Source organism: Petromyzon marinus, unplaced genomic scaffold, assembly GCF_048934315.1.
Source record: "Petromyzon marinus isolate PM22_M1 ecotype Great Lakes invasive population unplaced genomic scaffold, UKy_Petmar_22M1.pri1.0 PM_Scaffold_8, whole genome shotgun sequence".
NCBI classification, from domain to species: domain Eukaryota; kingdom Metazoa; phylum Chordata; class Hyperoartia; order Petromyzontiformes; family Petromyzontidae; genus Petromyzon; species Petromyzon marinus.
The window spans coordinates 1,934,152-1,960,970 of NW_027423688.1; the positions used below are offsets into that span (position 1 = coordinate 1,934,152).

The following is a 26,819-nucleotide window of genomic DNA, read 5'->3' on the forward strand; positions in this document are numbered from 1 at the left end:
TCTGGCACAATTATTCCAGAAATCAGAAAACGATGACTGTGGACATTTAATTCATATTCTAGATGCGAGTGGGGACCGGTGGCGCAGCGGTGAGCGCAGTGTGAGAATGTGAAGATTGGTGGCGTAGTGGTTTGCACATTGTGTGAGGGGGGAGTGGTGGCACCGCGGTTAGCACACCGAGTGAGTGGGGAGCGGTGGGCACGGTGGCTAGCTATAAATGCTCCGATACGTGTGGCATTGCCTTTGTACTGTTCGCCTTTTGGCGATCTCTGGTCTGACACTGGTGGTGAGACTGGGTCATAAAGAAGGCTGTCTCTGGTGTAGGCCAATCAGTTTCAAAGACAATGCAAATATTATCAGAGCATGTTTGTTTGCATATTCACCACAAGTACCGTGTGTGGTTAATGCAGACTTGATTCATTGCAACAGGTTTCTAATTGGTTGTTTGAACATTTTAATACCACTTCCTGTTTTACTGCCAGAAAGGGTAAAACCTTTTGTTATTTTTCACACTGATTCTGGAAAAAGGTCCCATGATACAGCTTGTTTGGCTGGATGGGGCTAAATGGATGTGTCATAGGCTAGAAGAGAGATGGAATGATGTGGTACAGAAGGATGTGGATGGAGCTAATTGGACTTTGATGACTTGTACCAACAGTGTCAAAATCGGCCTCTGTGGAGGAGGTTTTCATATAAAGTCTTATAACTGTTTTCACAAGATCCCTAATCTCAAGCAAAAAGCCACCAGACACGAACATGTGACACATTTCAATGTTTATTTACCCGATTGCTACTAAGCATGCATCAATTTCCAATTGCAGTCGACAGACACATTATGGTTTGATGTGGAAAATAGACTGTTGCAGAGTGTGAATACGATCTTCAAATATATATATTTTTGAGAGCAGCTTACAGTCTTTTACATGATGAAAGATCATTGCCATTTATCATCCCGACCAGTAAACCATTTTAACCAATCAAATATGCTATGATTTTTGGAATACCATGAAACACTATTAAAGTGTTCATTTTTGTACATATTTTCATGAAATGTTTCCAATAGATGTTTATATAGTTTTCTTACACGCGTCATGTAGTTCACTATAATAATGGTTTTGATATCACGCCATTTACACAGGAGCGTCTCAGATAAGGGGCGTCTCAGATAAGTGCCATGCAGCACATTTCATGAGGTTATCTAAATTAAATTTTTTGCAGGCTCCTTGTGCAAACCAGTCTTGTTTTCACGTCGTTAGTAAAGCAAAACTCACAAACTCATGGACTGTGTTGACCGGGGGAGGTGAAGATAATCACCAATAACCTTGCCATGGACATACTCTAAGACAACCTCTGTAAAGGACGTTCTCCCTGTGGAACTCATCATCCCTTCTGGATGCCCCGATCATTGCAGTGGTCCCCTAGAAGGCCAATAGACCCCCTCTGAGTACCCCGACTGCTCAACATCCATGGCAATTAATGTATGGGAGATGCGAGTTGATGACCCAGGTGAAAATAAAACAAGAATATAAATGTATCATACGTAGTTTGGACAACACTCACTTTGCTATCATGTATAATCAGGTTGGGCCAAATATTTAGACAGTGCATTCATTGTCCATTGTGTCAGTTTTGAAAGAATTAAGCAACATTGAAAAATAGCCAGCTCTGTCTTCATCTTCTGCCAATGCCAACATCATGCTCATGTTTGCTTTGCCAGGCCCGTTGACATGTGTGGCAAACCCAAAAGTTAAAAACGCTATTGACAACGCATGTAAAAAAAAGACTTTTCTGATTTGACCCAAAATCCGTGTTCACTTGGAAATCATTTTTGCATTATGGTGCAGTTAAAATATAGTATTCAGCTCATTAAATTAACCTTTAAACATTAACTTTAAATCAGTTTTTGAAAAATATATTTATTGCCTTAATTAATTATTTTGATGTATAGTTTCCATAATATTTATATCCCTGGTCTATAGTATTCTGCTTGTGCAGAAATGTGTAAGAGACTACTGCATGTTCTGGTGAATCCAGTCCATGAACTTGGCGACGGTGCGCTAGACACCTGGCTGGTAAGCCCGTGCACAGCCAACGCCCCAGCTGGCGATTCCAGAAAGGAACCAGCGGCCGTTTGAGTCCTGGCAAACAAAGGGCCCCCCAGAGTATCCCTGCAACAGACACACACGACACCAATGTTAGAAGTTTACTGACTGACAAGGAGGCATGATGGAGCGCTGATTACAATGACCCAGTATAGGAAATGGCATGTCATGATACCAAAGAAGGCATATCAGAAGGTCCAATAAGTAGGTTTAAATGTTCAGTGCAAAGAGCAGTAGAACTGAGAGGCAGGCTTGAAATGTTGTGGGACTGGGATCCTGAATGAGGACTTTGTTGTGGAAGGCCCATTCAGGACATGGCATTAAAACTCCGCTCTCCTCTTACTTAAAAACAAACAAATGTCACAAAGGGTGATTAATGCACTCAGCAGTGACTTATCTGTGTGCTCCAGTTTCCTTCCACATATATACACTCACTAATTGGCTGGCAACATCTGGACATATATAGAAATGCAGGGCAATTGTTGGCGCAGGCTCACCTCCCTTGCAATATTCCAGCTTGGTCTTTGGCTTCTCAGCAATTCTGAGATGCAATTATCATGAACGACGCTATATAAAATGAATCGCTATATATACTTTTAAATAGCTTAGCAAATGTGCTAAATTATCAGTGACAATTTGCTTCATTCGGAAAAGCCACATAGATCAGAAGGCTGGGAATGCGTTCACGTCATGCTGAACAGGGAGCTGTGCGAGTGACTCGAAGCGTGGCTGCCCCTGTGGCGCCCCAGCTGATGCCCGCATCGCTCGTGCCACTCTCCTGGACCACCGAGTCGTGGAACTACCCGCGGGACCCTGAGTCAATGCGACTCGAGTCATTGAGGGAGTGGCCGCAGGGCAAGTGAATGTCAGGTGCCCACAACTTGATCGGCATTATTTTCTATTGGCAAGCTTTAGGCAACCCTGTGATGAATTTGTATGTTTGTCTATAGGATACATTCATCATAGTAACAGGACTTTTCTTACCAAAATTTGTTCTTAATTATCATGGGAACTCAACACGTTCGTAAATAACAATGACCTTAAAATTAAATAAAAATGGAAAAATGTAGACTTTTGGGCAATGGCCCTTTTTCATTGTACAAATGGGAGACGGACCATTGCCCGAAACGTTGCATATAATGTTGTGTCTATTGAGGCCACAACATTACTGACTAATGTGTTGAGCTTTTTAGTTAATTGTTCTTGGGCACCACTGCCAACGCAGCAACAGCATTGCCAAATAATAATGTATCATCGGGTTAACTTATTAGTACTCCATACTGCTCAGTCTGGGTCAGCGAAGCATTGAACCAGTTCAGATTTTGCTTTCCACTGATACTAGCCATGACTGGTTATCAAACTCATGTGGCTGGCTTCCACAGCAGAGCACGCTGAACAACACTGCCATTGCCGTGAATATTACATGTTTATATTATTATTATAACATACGATACTTGTTTCCTACCACGTGTGTTGATTTCGATTTAAAGCTTTCGTGACTGCAGGGATTAATCTTCTTGGTTTTTTCGGTAAAGTCACGTAAAAGGGAAATAATAAAATAATAATAAAACATTATAAAATAAAATTATCACGACGTTTTGGCCACAACACAAGCAGCCGTCCTCAGGGGAAGAAACAGAGCTGTCGGAAAGACAGCGCTCCAATGAACACTGCTAAGCTTGGCAGCGTATTTTAAGCTGGATGGGAGGAGCAGAGCGCCTTGACAAAGGAGTTTACATATCAACAGAATAATTTTGCATTGAAGTAGCTATGTTAATGTGAGAGATTAGCAGGATGTTAAAGTCAGAAATTAGCATGTAACTGGGAGATTAGCATAATGTTAATGTGACGAATTAGCATGTAACTGGTCACGGAAGTGGCTATGTTAAAGTCAGAGTTTACATATCAACAGAAGAATTTAGTATACATTGAGGGAAAAAAGTATTTGATCCCCTGCTGATTTTGTACGTTTGCCCACTGACAAAGAAATTATCAGTCTATAATTTTAATGGTAGGTTTTTTTGAACAGTGAGAGACAGAATAACAACAACAAAAATCCAGAAAAACGCATGTCAAAAATGTTATAAATTGATTTGCATTTTAAGAGGGAAATAAGTATTTGACCCCCTCTCAATCAGAAAGATTTCTGGCTCCCAGGTGTCTTTTATACAGGTAACGAGCTGAGATTAGGAGCACACTCTTAAAGGGAGTGCTCCTAATCTCAACTTGTTACCTGTATAAAAGACACCTGTCCACAGATGCAATCAATCAGATTCCAAACTCTCCACTATGGCCAAGACCAAAGAGCTCTCCAAGGAAGTCAGGGACAAGATTGTAGACCTACACAAGGCTGGAATGGGCTACAATACCATTGCCAAGCAGCTTGGTGAGAAGGTGACAACAGTTGGTTTGATTATTCGCAAATGGAAGAAACACAAAAGAACTGTAAATCTCCCTCGGCCTGGGGCTCCATGCAAGATCTCACCTCGTGGAGTTGCAATGATCATGAGAACCGTGAGGAATCAGCCCAGAACTACACGGGAGGATCTTGTCAATGATCTCAAGGCAGCTGGGGCCACAGTCACCAAGAAAACAACTGGTAACACACTACGCCGTGAAGGACTGAAATCCTGCAACGCCCGCAAGGTCCCCCTGCTCAAGAAAGCACATATACATGCCCGTCTGAAGTTTGCCAATGAACATCTGAATGATTCAACTCGCCGTGTTTGGAGGAGGAATGCTGCCTATGACCCCAAGAACACCATCCCCACCGTCAAACATGGAGGTGGAAACATAATGCTTTGGGGGTGTTTTTCTGCTAAGGGGACAGGACAACTTCACCGCATCAAAGGGACGATGAACAGAGCAATGTACCGTCAAATCTTGGGTGAGAACCTCCTTCTCTCAGCCAGGGCATTGAAAATGGGTCATGGATGGGTATTCCAGCATGACAATGACCCAAAACACACGGCCAAGGCAACAAAGGGGTGGCTCAAGAAGAAGCCCATTAAGGTCCTGGAGTGGCCTAGCCAGTCTCCAGACCTTAATCCCATAGAAAATCTCTGGAGGGAGCTGAAGGTTCGAGTTGCCAAAAGTCAGCCTCAAAACCTTAATGACTTGGAGAAGATCTGCAAAGTAGAGTGGGACAAAATCCCTCCTGAGATGTGTGCAAATCTGGTGGCCAACTACAAGAAACGTCTGACCTCTGTGATTGCCAACAAAGGTTTTGCCACCAAATACTAAGTCATGTTTTGCAGAGGGGTCAAATACTTTTTTCACTCATTAAAATGCAAATCAATTTATAACATTTTTGACATGCGTTTTTCCGGATTTTGTTGTTGTTATTCTGTCTCTCACTGTTCACATAAACCTACCATTAAAATTATAGACTGATAATTTCTTTGTCAGTGGGCAAGCGTACAAAATCAGCAGGGGATCAAATACTTTTTTGCCTCACTGTATATATAAATAAATAGTGCATATTTAGTGTATCATTGAGTGCATGTTTACGTGCTCTAACCCAAAAATCTCGATTATGGACTCAAAAAACCGCTGGGAGACTTCTCACTCAGACCCATAGCAAGACGATATCTCCCCAATATTCAAATTGTTCAAATATCCCCCGAACCAGCCCAGGATAAATTTAAAGATCATACTCGGCATTCTGAAGGTCCACCGTGTCCTGACAATGATCACGTTGCCATGTTTACGCTTCTTACAAATATTTTTGCCCTGTTGAATCGATCACCAAACCCAAGTGACGGTAATGTTACGGTAAAAAAAACTCAGTGGGTGACCTCTGGGCACAGCATGACCTTGCAAACAGACGACCAATCGAGTGAAATAAACATGGGAAACGCACCTCGATGAACAGGCTGACTTCCCTGTGTGTTCGGACAAACTCGCAGGCAAAACGAACATGTCCCGAATGCCCACGTCCTTCAGGAACTGCATCTGGAGGTGTTGGCACACCAATTGCATCACCTAGCAAAAGAGGAAAACAGCAGGAACGACGTGAATACATCATCGCCATGCAGCAGTCTACGCCCGTCAATTTCTCACAGCGGTAGTAAGGTCCTTAGGTGTCTGGGAGCACAAGGCAGGTGCAGGTGGGTGAGTCATAATTTCCATCCCTGACGCCAAAACTTATTTCAGGCTGTGCAAGAGATAATGACATGGGTTAATTGTCACACAAGCCAATTAGAAAGCTGCCATGCTGTTAATGGTTAGTAAACTGAACTCACAGACCAGAGGTCGCTAAATGGGTACACCACAGTTAGCTGATCGGCAAGTCGTGTGTGATGCAGCAAAGTGTGGCTTTCAGCCGGCTCTTCCAACACATCTGGTCAACGTGGAAAAGTAGAATATGGGACCTTCCTGGTGTGGACTAATCAGTTTCAAAGACAATGCATATATTATCAGAGCATGTTTCCATGTTCACCACAAGTACGTGTGGTTAATGCAGACAGGATTCCTTGAATAAGGATTCTGTTTGGTGTTTTAACATCTTGACACCTGTTGTATTGCCAGAAAGGGTAAACCCTATTGTTATATGGAAAAGTAGACCAAATACTCGTAAAGAGTTCGCTCTCATGAAGGTCTTTTCACCAGTGGTGGTGTGACCAAGCAATTGCAGAGCTGCACTTTTATATAAGTCAGGTCAGAGCCAGATACACATTGGAGGATAAACATCCCACGGTGGCTGGGCAATTGTTGTGCAATAATGTCAGGTCAAACTTACTTAGGATATTTACAGGTGCGTTTTATTCATGCCGTATATATTAATGCACACATTGTGTAGTAGTATTATTATTATTAAACTCACCTTTAATGACGATGACCATAAACATGATTAAGAGTGTGACTATTAATGAATGTGCGACTGTACGATGTGGACGTAGCGGAGGGGCCCCCCACGGTGAGCGGTGACGCAACGCGCGCAGTGGCCCGCGTCACGTGGTTGGCACCTCACGTGCACAGAGCGAGGCAGGCAGAGCCAGAGGGGGGGGGGCGGCGATGCCTAGGTGACGTTGGCGTCCTCGCGGTCTACTCCACGGTAAAGCTGCGTGTCACTTGGTGACCCCCCCACCGCCTCTTACTGGACACCTGTGAGTGAGAGCTTGATAGCGCTTCGGATTTCTCCAGGGTCAAAACAGATTTTGATTCCGAGTACAGTGCACAGCACCTGTACGGCGGGTCCTCGTTTAACGCAGTAGATGCGTTCCTGAAAAGTGCCGCGCTAAGCGAAAATATTTCCCCCGTAATGAATGTCCACGCGCAGTCAGAATTGGGTTACAAATAACTTGGGGGGACGCCGCCGCGTTACCGTCTCGTCTCGCTCAACCGCGCAGCTCAAGAAAGTAGTTCGGCGTCGACCGCTCACAAGTCGCCTTATGGCGGTGCGCGTTCCCTAAATGAAGGCAACCGCGTTATAGCGTGAACACGCGGGACAGACCCAGTTGTCGTGTGCGGGTCAACTCCCTGAGATAAACTTGCTGCCGACTTCATGCGTTGTATACGCCCAGTGCTCAGCCAATTGTTGTGAGCGTCGCTCCTCTGCCCTCTGTTGTTAATGGAGGGAGACTGCACCCAACTGCCAAGTATCATCCTTCGTGAGCCTCTTCAAAACGCTGATCTTGACACCGCTGGAAGCAGCCATTGGCCTTGACCTCACCCCACAACAGTGCAAGTTTAACCGCTCAACATTAAAACACAACGATGGGTCGCTTGCACCAATCGCACAGCATCACAGCGTTGACTCTCAGCTGTTGCTTGTGTAGAGGGGGTCAGATTGTCCAGACATTCGGTTGATACTAATAGGGTTTATTTGCCAGTATTGCAGATTATTTGAATTCCATTTGTTTGGGCGTCAGGGTGGTGCAGTGGTCACGCCCGTGCATGGCATCTTCTGAAGGAGTGCCTGGCTTCGCTTTCCTAATTCTGGTCCCTTTCTCTGCAAGGGTTTACTCCCATAGCAAAACAACAACAAAAACATACACTGTAACTGGTACTAGTCAAACATCTGGGATTGTTTTTGTTATGCTGCCTTGCCCAAAATGGCATTTGGTGATAAAAAATTTTTGGCAGGAATTGATGCACTAATGCAATTTGAACTCTTATATATTTTTATTTCATGACTTGCTTAGCGTTCATATTCTTGGTTCTTTCCGTAAAGTCACGTAAATAGAAAACAAGAAATAAAATTCAAATTAAATAAAAAAATTCAATAAAAAAACAAATAAAAAATAAATTGAAAATAATAAAAGCAAAAAACCCAGGACGTTTCAATCGCAACACAAGCGGTCTTTATTTTATTGTTCTTGTTTGGTGTTTACGTGACTTTACCGAAAGAACCAAGAATATGAATTCCTGCAGTCACGAAAGTTAAGTCAAAATTTGCTTCGCGTTCCTTTACTTTGCCCTCCTATCTGTTTGTATTGTTGTTTGTTGTTGTAACTTTCTGACTCGCCCCGACTGGACATCTGTGAAAAAGAGCTTAATAGCTCATCAGATTCGTCCAGCCTAATTAAAGATTCTGATTCGGACATTAACTGACCCAGTTTTCGCGTGGAGATCACGGCCAGGATGTGGAACAAAGGGACCCCCGGTCACACTCACGTGGAATGCCTAGGGCATTGCACAGCATTTAAATGGACTAGTTTTGTGAGATTGAGTGGTGGCTTAGGGAAGGCCTTTATTCAACAATGTATATCATGGCCGATAAGAATTTTTATAGTCATACACCATAGCCCACGATTTCCTGCACCGTTCATTCACTTGAGGAGACTGCGCATGGTGGAGATGGATGACCCTCGGTATCCTGTCCCAAAGTGATTCCAGTGGTTCAGGTAGTGGAAGAGTTGCTAGAGCTTCTGGTTCTTGCCGAAGCCTTGTGACTTTGGGATGAGAGCGTGGTAGGATGAGTGAAGCGTAGAGCTAAAGCTCCTGGAACATCCTGTACCCAAACAACACCAAACATTCAAAATCTTACAATGCTGCTGTTCCAGCACGAACAACATAACAATGAACAACATATTCTTAGTTTTTTCGGTAAAGTCACGTTGAAGAGAAACAACAAAATAATAAAATATATATAATAAAATATATATATATAAAACAATAAAAAATTCTCACGACGTTTCGACCATAACTCAAACGGTCGTCTTCAGAACAAAATTCTACTCACCTGGTATTGACAATCAAGGGTATTTCCCTGTCCCCAGACGACCTGCTTGTCAGTTTTGATGTAGTTTCCTTATTCACCAAGGTTCCTGTACCTGACACCATTGCAATCATTGAAGACTTAGTTCATCAAGGACTAAACACTGAGGTACACCCCCTGGTGAGACATTGTTTAACCAATACATACTGCACTTGGAATGGAACTTTCTACAAACAAACTGAGGGCACCTCAATGGGCTCCCCCCTTTCTCCAGTTATAGCTAACATTTTCATGGAGAAATTTGAGACTGACGCCATCCAGACTGCCACTCTGCGCCCAACCTTATGGAAGAGGTGCGTGGATGACACTTTTGTCATGTGGCCACATGGCCGGCCTGCTCTAGACCAATTCTTCGACCACATCAATTCCATACACCCAGCCATCAGATTTACCATGGAAGTCGAAATAGATGGCAAGATACCTTTTTTGGATGTCCTAATTAAAAAGAGACCTGATGGTTCAATGAGCCACTCTGTCTACAGGAAAGCTACCCATACGGATGCTTATCTGAAACCGGATTCCCACCACCATCCATCACAGAAGAATTTTCTCATCAAGACTCTGTATCATAGAGCCCAATGCATATCCGACCAGGAACACACAAGCAGTGAACTCAAGCACGTACACCAAGCTCTTAGGGCTAATGGTTACTCCGACTATACAATCCGCAAAGCTATCACTCAAACCATGAAGAAGAACCCTCTTGAGGAGCCTTTCAAAACCATCACATTACCCTACATTGCTGGGATCACAAAAAAGATCTCCAAAATCTTGAATAAACACAAGATCCAGGTCCGTTTCAACACATTACATAAAATCCGTGATCTGGTTCCGTCTGTAAAAGATGTGATTCCGGACATACAATACCCTGGTGTCTACAAACTAAGTTGCCTCTGTGGTAGTAGTTACATTGGAGAAACCAAACGCCATGTCTCGGACCGCATTCGTGAACACAAAGCAGACCTTAAACACGGTAGGACCAACACCTCGGCCGTGGCAGATCATTGTTATAATTCAGTAGGCTCACATGACATTGACTTTTCCAAGACAGAGGTTCTTTGTAAGCCATCTGGCTTCCATGAGAGATTCGTTCATGAGGCTATCCACATATACAAGCAAAGAGACAATTTCAACCGAGAAGATGGATTCTATCTTAGCAATCATTGGAAAGATTTGATAAACCATTTCAGGTCTTAATTGATTGTTCACGCTTACAGTGGCTTTCAGACAGCATACATTATACAAAATTTCGTCTCCCCCCTCCTCTTTTCAGAATATAGATGGACTAGTCCTGGGTAAACTGCCAAATCGTTGCGCGTGGCGCTAACGGTTTTTATAAATAAATAAATGCGCCGTTTAAAAAATAATTTATGCGAACCAACACACCTGAAGACGACCGTTTGAGTTATGGTCGAAACGTCGTGAGAATTTTTTTTATTGTTTTATATATATTTTATTATTTTGTTGTTTCAGTTCAACGTGATTTTACCGAAAAAACTAAGAATATGAATTACTGCAGTCACGAAAGCTTTAAAATCAAAATGAACATTTTCACAAATTCAACGTAATGCAGGTAATTGAGTGGCTCGAGGTTAATTTCAATGTCAGAGCACCGAGCCAATGCCATTGAGGTCCTCCGTTCAAAATCCAGTAAGCCATCTATCAACAAACGTTCCTGCGAATTGAGGGCAGGAATGCTGTGGTCTCAACTTGGTCACCAATGGCTGCTCAGTAAACATAATGTCAAATGTGTTTTTGTTCACTGAAGCATATCCCAGCTCTGAGGGTTTGAATTCCATTTGACGTGTAATGAATTATCTTCAGCTTGGATTCCTGGTAAAGCACATCAGTGGCAACTTGTCTCTGAACCACGGGTTCCTTGTTCGACAAACTGAGTTTCTGGAACATTCAAGCATCCTCAAGCGCCGTGGATAAATAAGAGTTTTATCGTTCCACTATTGTTTTGTGCACCGTATCAGCTTTAACAGGATTTGCCCAAAAAGCCTTAGCAAGGAAGGATGAGTCTTTGTAAGTTAGCAAATATAGAGGGTGGAGACCTCAGCATGTAGAGATCTCAACCACAACTCTACCTGGTCTCTGTTATTTATTTAATGAGCCAGCCCTTGCCACAGAGGTTATACGAATGAACCTTGCATGCCACAGACAGGGCAGTGAACGGCAGTTGCTGCTATTGTTTTGGTTGTTTGTAGCTTTTTTTACCCAGCGATGGCAAGCTCGTACTCCGAGTGCCTATAGAAGGAGGCTGGGTCAAAGATCACGGGCCCTTCATGAATCTCTGCAGCGTTCCCAGTCCATAGGTCACCGTGGAGCAGTGCCGGAACCACCTCTACGTCCCTGAAAAAATCCCCCAACCGAAGCTGCACACCACGCAAAAAACAACACCACTTTATTCATGATAACGTTGTTTTCGAGTTAGATCGCATAAATTTACATGCGTCGTACACCCACCTCCAATTGCCATTAGGCAATTGCCAGAAGTCAGAACGCTTCTGGCAATTGCTTGATGATGCTGGGTGTAATCACCAGCGAAAGGTCGTACTCGTTTGAAAATGTTCTGCGTTTCCTCTCTAACACACCAGAGTGCCGAAGCAATAACATAAATGGCACGTTCTGTTCATGTCAGAAACATTACTAATGGGCTGTGTTGGGTGGATGTGGGTGTACGACGCATTTACACTGACACGATCTAAGCCAAAAAAAACTTTATCATGAATAATATTGGTCGCGAAAGCCTGCGTGTGAAACACCACTTTACCTTTAAAGTCACCTCGAAAACCCACTGCGATCAAATGGGTTTCCCATATGGCTGTGCACATGATGAGCTACACTGCTGCATGTATTAACTCTTTCCTGCTCCGAGATGACTGCAAGTTGCGGGGTGCATCCCGTTCACCGCTGAATCTCGTGTACGTCATCGGAACGTAATAGGAAGTAAATATTAAAAAACTTTATTAGTACCGAGGATCCCACAAGGCCGTGCGTGAAGGTGTGTAGCACAGTTTGGTACCAGCTATAACAGAGTGCTGTCCTGTCGCTACGGTGCTCTGTGGCGAGTACAATGTCTTTAAAAACAACGGCGCTATGCCTCTCTAAATAAAATTACCGCTGAACCGCTTGCGCGTCCCGAGATTCGGTGAACGAGACCCATCCTGAAATGAGCAGTCGTCTCGGAACAGGAAAGGGTTAAGGGCGAGAGTGAAACAGCTTACGAACCTGAAGCCGAGACCAGAGCTCGCGGGTTTCCCGTTCACCGTAGTCCTTCTCTATCATGTCCAGCTGAAGCTGCAGTCGCTGCCATGAGAAGAACGTCACCCAGTCCTCCTGCCACTCATTCAGCTGGTGGCATAAATATAGTTTTATTACGGACATTTAGAAACATAAGCAAATAATACCTACTTTATTTGGCCAATCCTTGACCTAAAACAGTGATATTCACTCATTTTCGGAGGGGGGCCACTTTCGCGAATAAGACATTATCAGTGAAAGAGCCACCTCACATTTAAAACCATTGGGGGGTTTGACAGCATGATGGGGTGTTTTCACTTGTGTGTATTGTCGGGAACTGCACGTCAGGGGTCGCAGTAAAAAGGACACCAGGGACTGCCACCGGCCCGCGGGCCTTGCAATGAAGAACACGGACTTAAGATGTCACCCAGCAACGTTGAAATTTACGTACAAATGGCTGGGTAATTCTTAAGACATAATTCGACACTCACGTTATGTACCGATTATCATGGTGTAGTCTTTGAACATCTCATTTCAGCCACCAATTGATATCCTCATAAAAAATACAACAGCATTGATCCTAACGATAGGTTCTGCACTTAATTCCCACACCTCCGTTTAGCACGGTTGGCTACGTACGGTGGAAAGGAAGTTCAACATACATTCATACAAGTCTGTCAAACCCAGCTGAGTGTAATTGGTAATTAGCGAAAACATAACTGATTATGTGAACACTGGTTATGCAAGATCGATCTCTGAGGGAACTTGAGTGACATCTGGTGATGTCAGTTGTAACTGTGTGCCCTGTTATCAATGGTACAACTGTGTGCAATGGAAGAAAATATATGCATTTTTTTAATCAAATATATTGTTTTATAAATTTGTGTACTTATGCAAGATAAAATGTACGCCAATCTAGTTCTTCTTAAAATGTAACCTTAAACCAATGTTACCATCATCAGTGGTTAATAGACTATTACACAAAGGACTCTCATATTTCTACGATGTAATACTAATTAGACTGACATCTGAACAACAGCTGATTTCACCGCTCCATGATAAAACTAATTTAATCAAGTAAATATTATTGCCGTTCCTATAAAACTTTGGTCACCCAGGCTGTCCTTCAACAAAAGGGTACATTAAATCTATAATATAGTTTTTCTGGGTTAGATCGCATAAAAATAAATGAGCCGTTAAACCCACCACCACCTAACAGCCAATTAGTAAGGTTGTCACGTAAACGGAACATGCCAATCCGCTACTTGTACAGCAAACAGAAGTGTTGGAGAGAAAATCCACAACATTTACAATCTGAGTATGACGTTTCGCCAGTAATTACAACTATCATCATTAGGTGGACAGCCAAATTCGTAGAGAAATCCTCCTGTTTCATTCCTTGGAGGGATAGATGTGATTACGTCACTTGTGAGCCCTTCACGAATTGGAATGTTTTGTTTATGTGACAAACCTTACGAATTGGCTGTGTCGGTGGTGGCGGGTTTAACGACAAATTTATATTTCAACGATCTAACCCAAAAAAAAACGATATTATGGATGATATTGGCCGCGAAAGCCTACGTGTTAAACGGGTATATTAAAATTTAAATGGGCTACAACCAGTTTCATGACTTTAAAGCGGAGATCACATGTGGGATGTAACCACAGCATATAGCCGTATGAATCCCACATACTCTACATCCTCCTGCCCAGGGTCCATACCTGTTGGGAGAAATTCAAGACTGAAATTTTTATCAAAATCTGTAAAGCACATGAGAACCTTAATTTAGCAGTCTCAAACTGACTGGGACCCCTGTCGTGACGGAGCAGCTGAACATTGCACAAAATCATCAACCCATATACAGATATATACCAAGGGTGACCAACTTTCCTGACCCTACCAGCAGCATACCATAATCTTCAGATGGCCGCGGGAGCCACAAGAGATAAAGATTAGCCATACAGAAGTTGACTCGTGTCGACTGGCTGTGGAATTTTGAGTTTAGAAATCTCAGTGCCCTGGGAGTACTCGTGGCCTGCCTCCGATACCAGATTGTTCTCACTTCATATAAAGTTTAATTGAAGAGTTACAAATTAGCAGCGCCTCTGCAGAGCCACACTTGAACTGCCCAGGAGTCACATGCAGATGCCGAGCGATGGTCTGGCCAACCATGGTATTTTCTGTACATTATAGACTTGTAAATCTAGCGTATATACAAAATTAGCTGAAAACATTTATTTGAGCATTTACTCTATAGCCCTTTAATGATTGAATAGCAAAACTACATGAACTCTCTCCTAAAGCCTTCTTTTGGCTAGCAGACCTTGACATTTATCTCCTGAACATATTGCGATTATATTCTTGGTTCTTTCGGCAAAGTCACGTAGAAGGGAAATAATACAAATAAAACATATTATAATAAAATTCTCACGACATTTCGGCCACAACGCAAGCAGCCGTCCTCAGGTGAAGAAACAGAGCTGTCGGAAAGACACCGTCTTAATGAACACTGCCCAGTGTTCACTGCCCAGTGTTCATTAAGACGCTGTCTTTCCGACAGCTCTGTTTCTTCATCTGAGGACGTCTGCTTGTGTTGTGGCCGAAACTTCGTGAAAATTTTATTATATAATGTTTTATTTGTACTATTTTATTATTTCCCTTCCACGTGACTTTACCGAAAGAACCAAGAATATGAATTCCTGCAGTCACGAAAGCTTTGAATCGAAAAATATTGCGATTAGCAAAAATATAAAGGGATGCAATGTTGAATTCTCTAAGTCTCCTTTGCAGAAGAGTTTGCCCTGATGGACTTTCATATATTACCCAACATAATTCATATAAAAGTACATTGCACACACATGAACAATACAGTTCCCTTCATCACAAAGATGGCTAAAACAAAGAGATGAATGTGATTAGGTGTGGAAAATCATGACCGCTGGCTCACTGGTTGTGTTCATGTATGAAATAATGACAGCATGTGTGTATCTCATTCACTAGCTCAATCGCTTGATTTTTACGATTAATAAACAGCTGTATGAAATGTGTGTTTGTTTACACACAAATCGCCTGTTAACACATATTCATTAGATCCCATTGGCATGCCTACTCTCAGTGCGAAGGAATGTCAACATAATACATAGTTGACATGATGCTAGGGTTGGATCGGTGGGCCTAGTTTTCCACATGTTTTACATTTTCATGATTCAATACCGATAGTTTTCTCTTCCTTGTGAAGCCTCTCTCCAATCTTCTGTTGTGAAGGTGCATTTCAGCCAGATGCTGCCCCAACAAGCCTGAGCCCCTGTCAGAGTGTACAACACAATAGACCTGTCAAAGAAAACATTAACTTTATCATGTCAACAAACCCCAAGTAATAATTCATATGCAAACTAAACTACATCATATTTGTCCAGGTGGTCTGTGGCCGAGAACCTCGCTTGAAAATACGAATATATCAGTTCACATTCTGGTTTGGGTGACTCAAAACAATATTCTTCTGGGGTTTATACAATGAGTGTTACTTCCTGGGAAGTCAATCCTATGTAGACTATAAATGAAACCATTTTTTATTTTACCAGAGCTATTTTTCAGAACCGACCTGGCCACAAATGATAGCCTAACGAAGTGGCTTATCACAGGGAAATTTATAGCAGCCAAATGCTCAAAATACTCATGTTTCTAAATGTGCAGGGAAAAACTGGAGAAACTGGAGAAAAACCTGCACGACCACGGGGAAAACATGCAAACTTCAAAAATACAGCAGGCGTCAAGGTCGGGATCGAACCTACGAAGTTCAATATACCAGGCGAGGTAGTTAACATCTCCTAGCCACCATGGCGCCCCATTCTCTGACTTATCCACCCACTCACCCACTCGTAAAGCCACCCACCCACTCACTCACCCTGACACGTACCGAATCTCTAAACCAACAACTCAACCACCCACCCACTCATCCAACCTCTCACTTACTAAACCAGCTACTCACCAACCCACCGACCCACTCATCCACCTATTCACTTAAAATAGTTCAACTACAATTGAATTATTTTAAATTCACCAGGTAAGGCCCACTGAGCTATACAGATCCTTGTCGGAAATGACATGGCAAACAAATGATAGCTCAAAGAAGTGGCTTATCACGTGGACATTTATAGCAGCCAAAGCCTCTAAATGTATATTTCTAAATATACATGAAAAACTCTGAGGTCCCAGAGAAAAATCCATGCAACCACAGGGAGAACATGCAAACTCCAAATATACAGGCGTCACGATCGGGATCGAACCCACGATGTCCTATACAAATGGCGAGGGAGTTAACATTCTGATACCCTGGCGCTCCACTCTGACTCAGCCTCCCACCCAACCACTCAAACACCCAGCCAAAGCACTCATGAACCCAATCACCCTGGCACCCACTCAATCGCGAAACCCACTCACTCATCAACACACCCAGCCACTCACTTAACCACTTACCTACGAACCCACCTGCATACCCCCCACTCACTAACTCAACGACCCACTCACTCAACACTCCACTAACCCACCCACTCACCTATTCATGCCCCAAATCACACACTGACCCATCCACCCACTTAATCTATAACTCATGCACTCACCCACCCACCTGCTCACCAGCCACTTATCTACTCACCCACCCACTCATCCTGCCACCTACCCAACCTCTAACCCACCCACGCACCGAACTACCCACCTACCCAATCACCCATCCAATAAACTACAACTAAACTATTTTGTATTTTAACAGGTAAGCACCACAGAGCTATATAAAACATTTTAGAAGTGATCTGGCTACAACTGATACGTGAACGAAGTGGCTTATCAAGCTGACATTTAGTGCAGCCAAATCGTCTAAACAAATCTTGACTCTAAATGTGGAGGGATAAATCTGGAGGACCCGGAGAAAGATCCACGAGGACACAGGCAAAACATTAAAACTCATAATATACAGGCAGCAGGGTCAGAATCGAATACACGATTTCCTGTATACTCAGTGAGGTAGTTAATATCTCACCATAGTGGCACCCCTCTCTCTGACCCGCTCACCCAATTACACACTAACTCACCCACTCAACCTCCCACATTAACTTACCCACCCACCAGTCACTCCCTCACTCACCCAACCACGCACCAACTCACCTACCCACTAACTCACCCACCCATCTTCTCCCGCACTCAGCCAGCCACCCGCTCAATCATGTGCCGACTAACTTACTCACACACTCACCGACCAATACACCCATTCACCCACTCACTTACCCACCCACAATCTCACTACCCAAGCCAACCACCCAGCCCCTCACTCACCCACTTATTCAATCACTCACTACCCCACACACTCACCCAACCACTTGCTCACTTACCCATACGCTAACCCAACCACTCACTCACCAACTCACCCACCCACTAACTCATCAAAATTAATTCTCAACCACTCACCCAACCACCCACGCAATCTCATACCACAAACTCACTCACCTAGCCATGTATGCACTCACGCACCCACTTACTCACTCACTCACGCACCCACCAACCAACCTACCTACCCATCTCTTCACTCACTCACCCACCCATACAGTCAATCACTCACCTACATACCTACCCACTAATACTCACCCACTCATCCAACAACGAACTCACCAACCCACCCGCCGACTCACTCACTCAGGTACTAACCCACTCAACTTCTAACGCACACACTAACCACCTAACCACCTACCCACACACTCACTCATCCACCCACCCAAACATCCACTCACCCACCCACTAATTCACCCACCCACTCACTCCCTCATCCATCCACTCACCTACTCGCCCATCCACTCACTTACTCAATGAGCCACTCACCTTCTCACCCAGTACTTACACATCAACTGACCCTGCCACCCACTCAATTTCTAACCCACCCACTCACCCAACCAGCTGCCCACTCCCTCAGCCACTCACCTACTTACCCACCCCACTTACACATCCACTTACCCTGCAATCCACTCAATTTCTAATCCCCCACTCACCCAACCACCCGCCCACTCATCTACTCACCCATTACCACGGAATTATTCACCCACCCATCAGTCAACCACCCAATAATTCAACCACTCACAAACTAAATCACCTATTAATTAAACCACCCACTAACTTAACCACTGAGCCACTCACCCACTCAGCAAGCCACCCACTACACTATCTCTAACCCAATATCTCACTCACCCACCGCCCACTCACCTACACACGTATGCACTCACTCACACACCGCTCACTCACCTACACAATGAATTATGTTTATTTTACCAGGTGAGGCCCAATGAGCTACATAGCTCGTTTTCAAAACAACCTTCACCACAAATAAACCGACCATTAAAATTATAGACTGATAATTTCTTTGTCAGTAGGCAAACGTACAAAATCAGCAGAGGATCAAATACTTTTTCCCTCACTGTACATTGCGGGGGTCACAAAAATATCTCCAAAATCCTGAATAAACACAAGATCCAGGTCCGATTCAACACAGTACAAAAAATCCGTGATCTGGTTCCATCTGTAAAGGATGTGGTTCCAGACATACAGTACCCGGGCGTTTACAAACTAAAGTGCCTCTGTGGTAGCAGCTACATTGGAGAAACCATACGACATATATCGGACCCCATCCGCGAACATAAAGCAGACATGAAACACGGTAGGACGAACGCCTCTGCCGTGGCAGATCACTGTTATAATTCAGTGGGCTCACATGACATTGACTTCTCCAAGACAGAGGTTCTTTGCAAGCCAACCGGCTACCATGAGAGATTCGTTCATGAGGCCATCCACATATACAAGCACAGAGACAATTTCAACCGAGAAGATGGATTCTGGCTTAGTAACCATTGGAAAGATGTTTTAAACCATTTCGGTTCTTAATTGATTGTATTTTATGGTGATTTTCAGACCGCAGCCCTTTTGCTGGCACTGCCTCTTAATACTTCTTACACCACGGTCAATGGTATGGTTTACAACATGTAGTATAATAATTAATAGTATAACATTGTAATGTTTAACATAACTCATAAGGCAATATATAGCATCGTAATTGCATAATGAATATACATCAGTGTGGTATATAGTTGGGTTCAAAGAATAAGACATAATGTAATATCACAAGTCTAATAGTTTATAATCTAAAGTATAGGGTAGTGTAAAGTAACGTATTGCATAATTCAAAAGTGGAATTTGTCTATGATATGATGTTATACCATGTAGTTTAGATTGGAAGGTATAATATTGTATTATATAGTAGTCCAGTTTACAGCATAGTCATAAGGCAACTCAGGACACAACAGCGCACCTTGGCTGTTGCACTTGCCCCTTTTCTTGTTTCCTCTCTGCCTGTGTTCCCAGCCCCCTCCCTCCTCCTCTCCGGAGGTGATGCAGGTAACATGCAAATTCATATATTAACTCCGCCCACACAGCTTAATAGACGCGGTCCTTGCATGTCAGCGTTCATTCAAGCTCTGTCTTCCGGACAGACCTGTCTCTTCACTTGAAGAAGGCCACTTGTGTTGTGGCCAAAACGTCGTGAGAATTTTATTGTCTTATTTTATTTTATTATTTTATTCCCATTCTACGTGACTTTACCGAAAGAACCAAGAAGATGAATCCTTGCAGTCATGAAAGCTTTAAACCGAAATTTACTTTTTATTTCACCAGGCAAGACCCATTGAGCTATATAGATCCTTTTCAGAATAGACCTGGCTACAAATGATAGATATACGAGTGGCTTATCACAGATACATTTATTGCAGCCAAATCCTCTAAACGCATGTTGCTTCTAAATGCAGAGGGAAAACCCTGAGGATCTAGAACAAAATCCAGGCGACCACGGGTGAGAACTTACAAACTCCAAATATACAGGCGACAGGGTCGGGATCGAATCCACCACCTCCTGTATACTAGGCAAAATAGTGAACATCTCACCACCTTGGCGCCTCACTCTCTGACTCAACCATCCACTCACTTACACGCTAACTTACCCACTCAACTTCCCATGTTAAATTACCCACCCAGCCGTCACTCACCCATTCACTCACTCACCCAACCCGTCACTCACCCCTCCGCTCACCCACCCACTCACTCATTAACTTGCCCACCTATCTTCTCAACCACTCACCCAGCATCCCACTCAATCTCATACCAAACTAATCTACACACACCCACTCACTGACCCACTCACTTATGCACACGCCCAACCACCCACTTACTCCCTCATGCACTCACCAACCCACCCACCCATCTCCTCACTCACACACCCACCCCATCAATCACCCACCCACTAACACCCACACACTCACCTACTCACCCACTCACCGACCCAGCACTCACTCACCGAGCCACTCAATCGCTAACCCACCCACTCACTCACCCAGTCACTAACGCACTCACTCAATGTATAACCCACCCACTACCCACCTAACCTCCTTCCCACACACTCATTCACCCAACCACATACCCACCCACACTCACCCATACACTCACCTACTCGCCCAGCTGCTCAATTATTTACCGAGCCACTCACCTAATTACCCAGCCACTCACCTACTCACTCACCCACTTACACATCCACTCACCCTGCCACCCACTCCATTTCTAACCCACACACTCACCCAACCACCTCCCACTCCCTCAGCCACTCACCGACTCACCAAATCACCCACTACGCAAATAACTAATCATCCACCCACCCATCACTCAACCAAACAATAATAAAGCCACCCAATAATTAAACTACCCATTAACTCAACCACCCACTAACTCAACCAGGTTTATTTTACCAGGTAAGGCCCACTGAGCTATGAATATTGTTTTCAGAAGCACCATCGCCAAAAATTATAGCTCAAAAAAGAGGCTTATCATGTATACATTTATAGCAACTAACTCCTCTAAATACATGTTTCTAAATGTGGAGGGAAATATACAGGCATTAGGGTCAGGATCGAACCCACAACCTTCTGTATACGAGGCGAGGTAGTTAACATATTGCCACTGTGCCCCCCCACTATATGACTCTCCCACCCACTAACCCACACAGTCACCCACTCACTTAAACACCCACCGTCACATGCATCCAGGCACTGACTCACCCAGCCACTCAGTACCCATAAACCCACCCAGGCACTCACCCATGCACTTGCCCACTCACCCACCCACCCAATTATCCACACACTAAACTACATTTTAAAAATATTTTTTTATTTTACCAGGTCAGGCCCACAGCAAAATAGATATTTTTCAGAAGCCACGTGACCACAAATAACAGTTCAATGAAGTGGCTTTTCACGTAGAACGTTATAGCAGCCAAATTCTATAAATGCATGTTTCTAAATACGGAGGGACAACCCGGAGAACCCGGAGAAAATTCCACCCGACCATGGGGAGAAGATGCAAACTCCAAATGTATACAGACTTTAGGGTTGGGGGGAACCTACGAACTCCAATATACCAAGCGAGGGAGTTAACATCTCGCCACTGTGGCGCCTCATTATCTGACTCACCCACCAACTCAACTACTAAAGCCACCCACACACTCACTCACCCACTCACAAACCCACTCACTCACTAACCCACTGACTCATCAACACACCAAGCCACTCACTCAAGAACTTACCTATGCACCCACCTACACACCCACTCACTCTAAATATACAGACGTCAGGGTCGGGATCGAACCCATGACCTAGTTTATAAAAAACGAGGCAGTTAACATCTCGCCACCATGGCACTCCACTCTCCGGCTCAGCCACCTACTCACCCACCCACTCACACAAACCCACCCACTGGATCTCAAACACACTCACTCACTCACCAATTTACCCACCCACTCACCCTGACACCCACTCAATCTCCAACTGACACACCCACGCACTCAAAATCCCACCTACCCACTCAACCATCCAATAAACTGAAACTAAACAATTTTTTTTATTTTACCAGGTAAGGCCCACAGAGGTATATCAAGTGACCTGATTACAAATAATAGGTCGACGAAGTGGCTTATCACGTAAACATTTATTGCATTCAAAGCCTTTAAACGCATGTTGATTTGAAATGCGGAGGGAAAACCCGGCTATTTTAATGCACACAATGGACCGGAAGGACAAGCGCAAAGGGTTCGCATAATGCGCATGCATAATGTACGTTGACTCATTAATCTCCCCCCCCCTCCCCACTTTGCATCAAGAGCGCCAAAGTGTGGTCACCACATCTATGCCTCTTTATAAGGAACGAAACAGACTTACTTCTCCACAAATCTGGCTGTCGCCTGATGAAGCTAGTTGTAATTACTGGCGAAACGTTGTACTCAGATTGTAAATGTTGTGGCTTGACTCTCCAACACACCGGTGTGCTGTACTAGTGATAAATTGGCATGTTCTGATTACGTGACAACCCTTACTAGTTGGCTGTGTCGGGTGGTGGTGGGTTTTAACGACACATTTATATATTTACGCGATCTAACCCAAAAAAAAAACCTCTATTATGGATAATATTGGTCGCGAAAGCCTACGTGTAAAACAAACCCCAAGGAATCAAAAAAATCGACGCGACCACGGAAGAAGATGAAAACTCCAAATATACAGCTTCAGGGTCGGGATCGAATTGATTACATCCTGTATTCTGGGCGAGGGAGTTAACATCTCACCACTGCGGTGCCTCATTATCTGACTCACCCACCCGCTCAACTACTAAAGCCACCCACACACTCACTCACCCACTCACAAACCCACTCACCCTGCCACCCACCCACTCATACAAATCGGGCATCAATACCGTTGCTTTGAATGATCTGTGAAATGCAGAATATTGCAGATAAAATCGGACATTTTGAGCTTGCTGCAGGATCGATTGAGTGGAATCAATACAATTAGTCTCGATTCACGATCAACAAAGACAATATATAGGAAAATCTCTGATCGGTGATTTTGATTGCATCATATTGCAGCGCCCCTTTGATGATGTTATAAAGCACTTGCCCCAACAGTCTGTTAAAGGCTACAAGGGGGATCTTTGTGTGCGAGTAGCTCACAGATCCTTGAGAGATCTGGACACTGTCCGATCATCAGCGAGCTCCTCCGGCAGGCAAGGCTGAGTTGGCTGTTGTCTGTGCATTAAGAGGTGTTAAATATCCCACGCAGAGGAGTCTGCTTACAGGACAGATAAGAGGTTCTTCACGTACCGTGCCCCGTGTCACCTGAACGTTAAATGGGGCCCCGGTAATTCAGTGTCCACCGCTGAATCATCTTACACCATCACCACTCGTCCATGAAGGCCAATGCGACGAGGCCATAGATAGACGGCGCGTTATAACGGAGGGGGGGGGGACCAGGAGAAACGTCTAACTACGTGACATCACAACACCCTGCACACAACTGTAGTGGCAGATTAGGGTGCGCATCGTTAACGAATATGTGGTGTAAGTGGTTGAGAGTTGATGGGCGGGCACGCCATGGGCTGGAGTGGAGGTGGACTGATGCGGTACGGGAGGATGTGGAGCTGAGTGGGCTTTGCCGACGACTGGTACCAGTGGTGTCGGGATCGGCCTCTGCGAGGGAGGCTCGTGAAGGACGCTTCTACTGGGCAGTTGGAGACAGTCGCCCTCCACCAACAACAGAGGAGTGACGCTCACAACAACGAGCGGAACACCGGATGATAAATATGCAGCAATTTGGCACAGTACAGGGAACAGGTGGTGCATCTGCCAGTCATCTCAGTCAGCCAACCCATGGCACCTGGGTCTGTTCCAGGACCTCCGGTCAGCGAGCCTTCGACACTTCACGTGGCTTCAAAGTGCACCTGGCCTGGCACAGGCGCCGTGGTGACGTCACTGTCACTTATTGGCGAATGGCGACGGTCGATAACGCAGTGGTGGTTGTGAGAAATGCTATTTTGGGGGGGGGGGGGCGCCAAACCTGACCAGCTGTAAACCTCACGTCGCCTCGCAGCCACACAGTGGCAACAGGGAGTTCTGGATGGGTGCAAGGGGCTGGTAATCCCCCTCCACCTTCAACTAAATAACCACACACGCGAGCCCTTGGGTCTCTCTGTGAGTCGATGGATCTGTGTGTGGTGAGTCTATGGGTTTCTGTGAGAGTCCGTGGGTCTCTGTGTGGTGAGTTTATGTGTCTCTGTTTTATGAGTCTATAGGGCTCTGTGCGAGTCTGTTTGATTCGGTGGTTCTCTGTGTGGTGAGTCTATGCGTTTTTGTATGACTCTATGGGTCTCTATGTGGTGATTCTATGGGTCTGTATGGTGAGTCTATGGGTCTCTCTCTGAGTCTATGGGTTTCTGTGATGAGTCTATGGGTCTCTGTGTGAGTATGGGTACGATTGAGTCTATGGGTATCTGTCTGGTGAGTTTATGTCTCTGTTTGGTGAGTCTATAAGGCTCTGTGCGAGTCTGTGGATCTGTTTGAGTCTGTGGTTCTCTGTCTGATTAGTCTATGGGTCTCTGTGGTGAGTCTATGGTTCTCTGTGCAAGTCTGAGGGTATGTGCGTGGTGAGTGTATAGGTCTATGTGTGATGACTCTATGGGTCTCTATGTGATGGATATCTGTGGTGCACATATCCTGGCACAAGCGCCGTGGTGTCGTCACCACCACTAAGTGGAGAATGCTCCTACCCCTGCTCCTGCTTGTTCTTGTGCTCGGGAAGGAGAGAGAAAACTAGACTAAGGTCCACTCAGCTAAACATCTCTTTTTCAGAAGCGACTTGGCACCAATGATAGCTCAACGAAGTGGCTCATCATCACAGTCACTAAAGTTTTAAGTCAAAACTTTAAACGAATGTTTCTAAATGTGGAGGGAAAAACCGGAGGACCCGGAGAAAAAGTCCACACGACCACGGGGAGAGACAGAGACACGCAAACTCCAAATATACAGCAGGCATCAGCGTCGGGGTCGAACCCACAACCTCCTGTACACCAGGCGAGGTAGTTAGGGGGGAAAGCCGAGACAGCGAGAGGGAGAATTAGTCAAACTCACACTCAGTATTACTAACTAACCATGATACACTCACCATGATACTCACCATCATACTCACGCATTCACCATCATACTCACACACAAGCCCACATACATCAACAGTCGCCATTCACCACTACGTGGCGGTGATGTCCCCACAATAACTCAGGTGCCAAGGTTTGACGGCTGTGCCAGGCTAAGTGCAGGAGGAGGCCACGGGCCAGACTCAGGTGCCATGGGTTGACTGCTCTGCCTGGCTAGGTACAAGAGGAGGGCTAGACCCTGGTGCTATGAGTTAACTCGTGTGCCACCACCTGCACAACCACCACAATAACAACCACACAACAATAACCACGACCAACAACTGTAACCACAACTATAATTTAACCACAACTATAATTCCCATCAGCCACACGGCCCTCTGGGAGTGCCTCTCAACAGCAGCAGCAGGGCCGAGCTCTGCTTGAAGCAGCGCCGCGAACTCAGCAGAACGTGACGGCTGTGGGCCAGGCGCCTCCTTTGTCTCCCCCCACCGCCGCCGCCGCCACTGCTGATGTGGACACACCGCGCGAGGTTCTCACCTTCAGGCTGAGTCGACGTAGAGGAGGCCCAGCGAGCCGCCGCTTCAGAAGCTTTCGCGAGCCACTGACGGTGGCCGTGAGCGGGAATCCAAATCAGCCGCTCGCCACCCACAATCCACAGCGCGCGCCGCCTCCACTCGGCCCCGGCCTAAGCGGAAGTAGCAGCGGGGGAGGGGGGCGGGGCATGGGGGGTGAGGGGGCGGGTCACGAGGGGGGGGGCAGGGGGGGCAAGGGGGGGGTGAGGGGGAGCATAGAGGGGGTTCGTTAGGTGGAGAAAAAGGGGGGGCATGGGGGGTTGTGAGGGGGCATGGGGGGTTGTGAGGGGGCATGGGGGGTTGTGAGGGGGCATGGGGGGTTGCGAATGTGGAGGGGCGGGGAGGGAAGGGGGGTCACGAGGAGGGGCAGGGGGGGCAGGGGGGTAGCGAGGGGGAGGGAAATGGCGGACCATGGGGCGTGGTCGCGAGGGGGGGCAGGGGGGGAGGAGCTCAGGTGTGAGGGGGAGGAGCTCATGGCTCTGACGTCACGGGGGCGTGGTTACCTTGGACCACCCCCGCGTCTCGCGCCACGTGCTTCCGACTGGCAGTTTGGCCGTTAGAGAGACGCGGACCGACCCCAGAGCAGGAGTGGAACCGGGCTGAGGGTGAGTGGTGGCGGTGGT

General features: G+C 45.3%; 1 protein-coding gene across 4 annotated transcripts; it reads right to left on the reverse strand.

Annotated features, from left to right (window-relative positions):
* Positions 1–759: 759 nt before the first annotated feature.
* LOC142923879 (fructosamine-3-kinase-like) lies at positions 760–26,319 on the reverse strand. 4 transcript variants are annotated; one of them, XM_076064847.1, is made up of 6 exons: positions 26,162–26,312; positions 15,785–15,901; positions 12,559–12,681; positions 11,545–11,702; positions 5,965–9,057; positions 760–2,168 (listed from the first exon to the last, which is right to left on the reverse strand). In XM_076064847.1, the coding sequence occupies exons 2-5, from the start codon at positions 15,839–15,841 to the stop codon at positions 9,039–9,041; spliced, it is 357 nt and encodes a 118-aa protein (XP_075920962.1). In that variant the 5' UTR covers positions 15,842–15,901; positions 26,162–26,312; the 3' UTR covers positions 760–2,168; positions 5,965–9,038. The 4 variants fall into 4 exon arrangements, 3 of the variants coding, with proteins under 3 accessions (XP_075920962.1, XP_075920961.1, XP_075920960.1); XR_012940927.1 differs by lacking the exon at positions 15,785–15,901 and having other exon boundaries at positions 26,162–26,319; XM_076064846.1 differs by lacking the exons at positions 760–2,168; positions 5,965–9,057 and adding an exon at positions 9,305–9,379 and having other exon boundaries at positions 15,785–15,875; positions 26,162–26,316.
* Between the last annotated feature and the right edge of the window lie 500 nt (positions 26,320–26,819).

Bases quoted from the DNA above. Each gene is read 5' to 3' on its own strand.
- LOC142923879 (XM_076064846.1), bottom strand. From the start codon at position 15,841: ATGCACCTTCACAACAGAAGATTGGAGAGAGGCTTCACAAGGAAGAGA. The intron at 11,703-12,558 runs GTTCGTAAGCTG...CGTGGTGTGCAG, and splicing joins AGCTCTGGTCTCGGCTTCAG to CTTCGGTTGGGGGATTTTTT. The intron at 9,380-11,544 runs GTAAAAAAAGCT...CAATGGTGTCAG, and splicing joins TACGAGCTTGCCATCGCTGG to GTACAGGAACCTTGGTGAAT.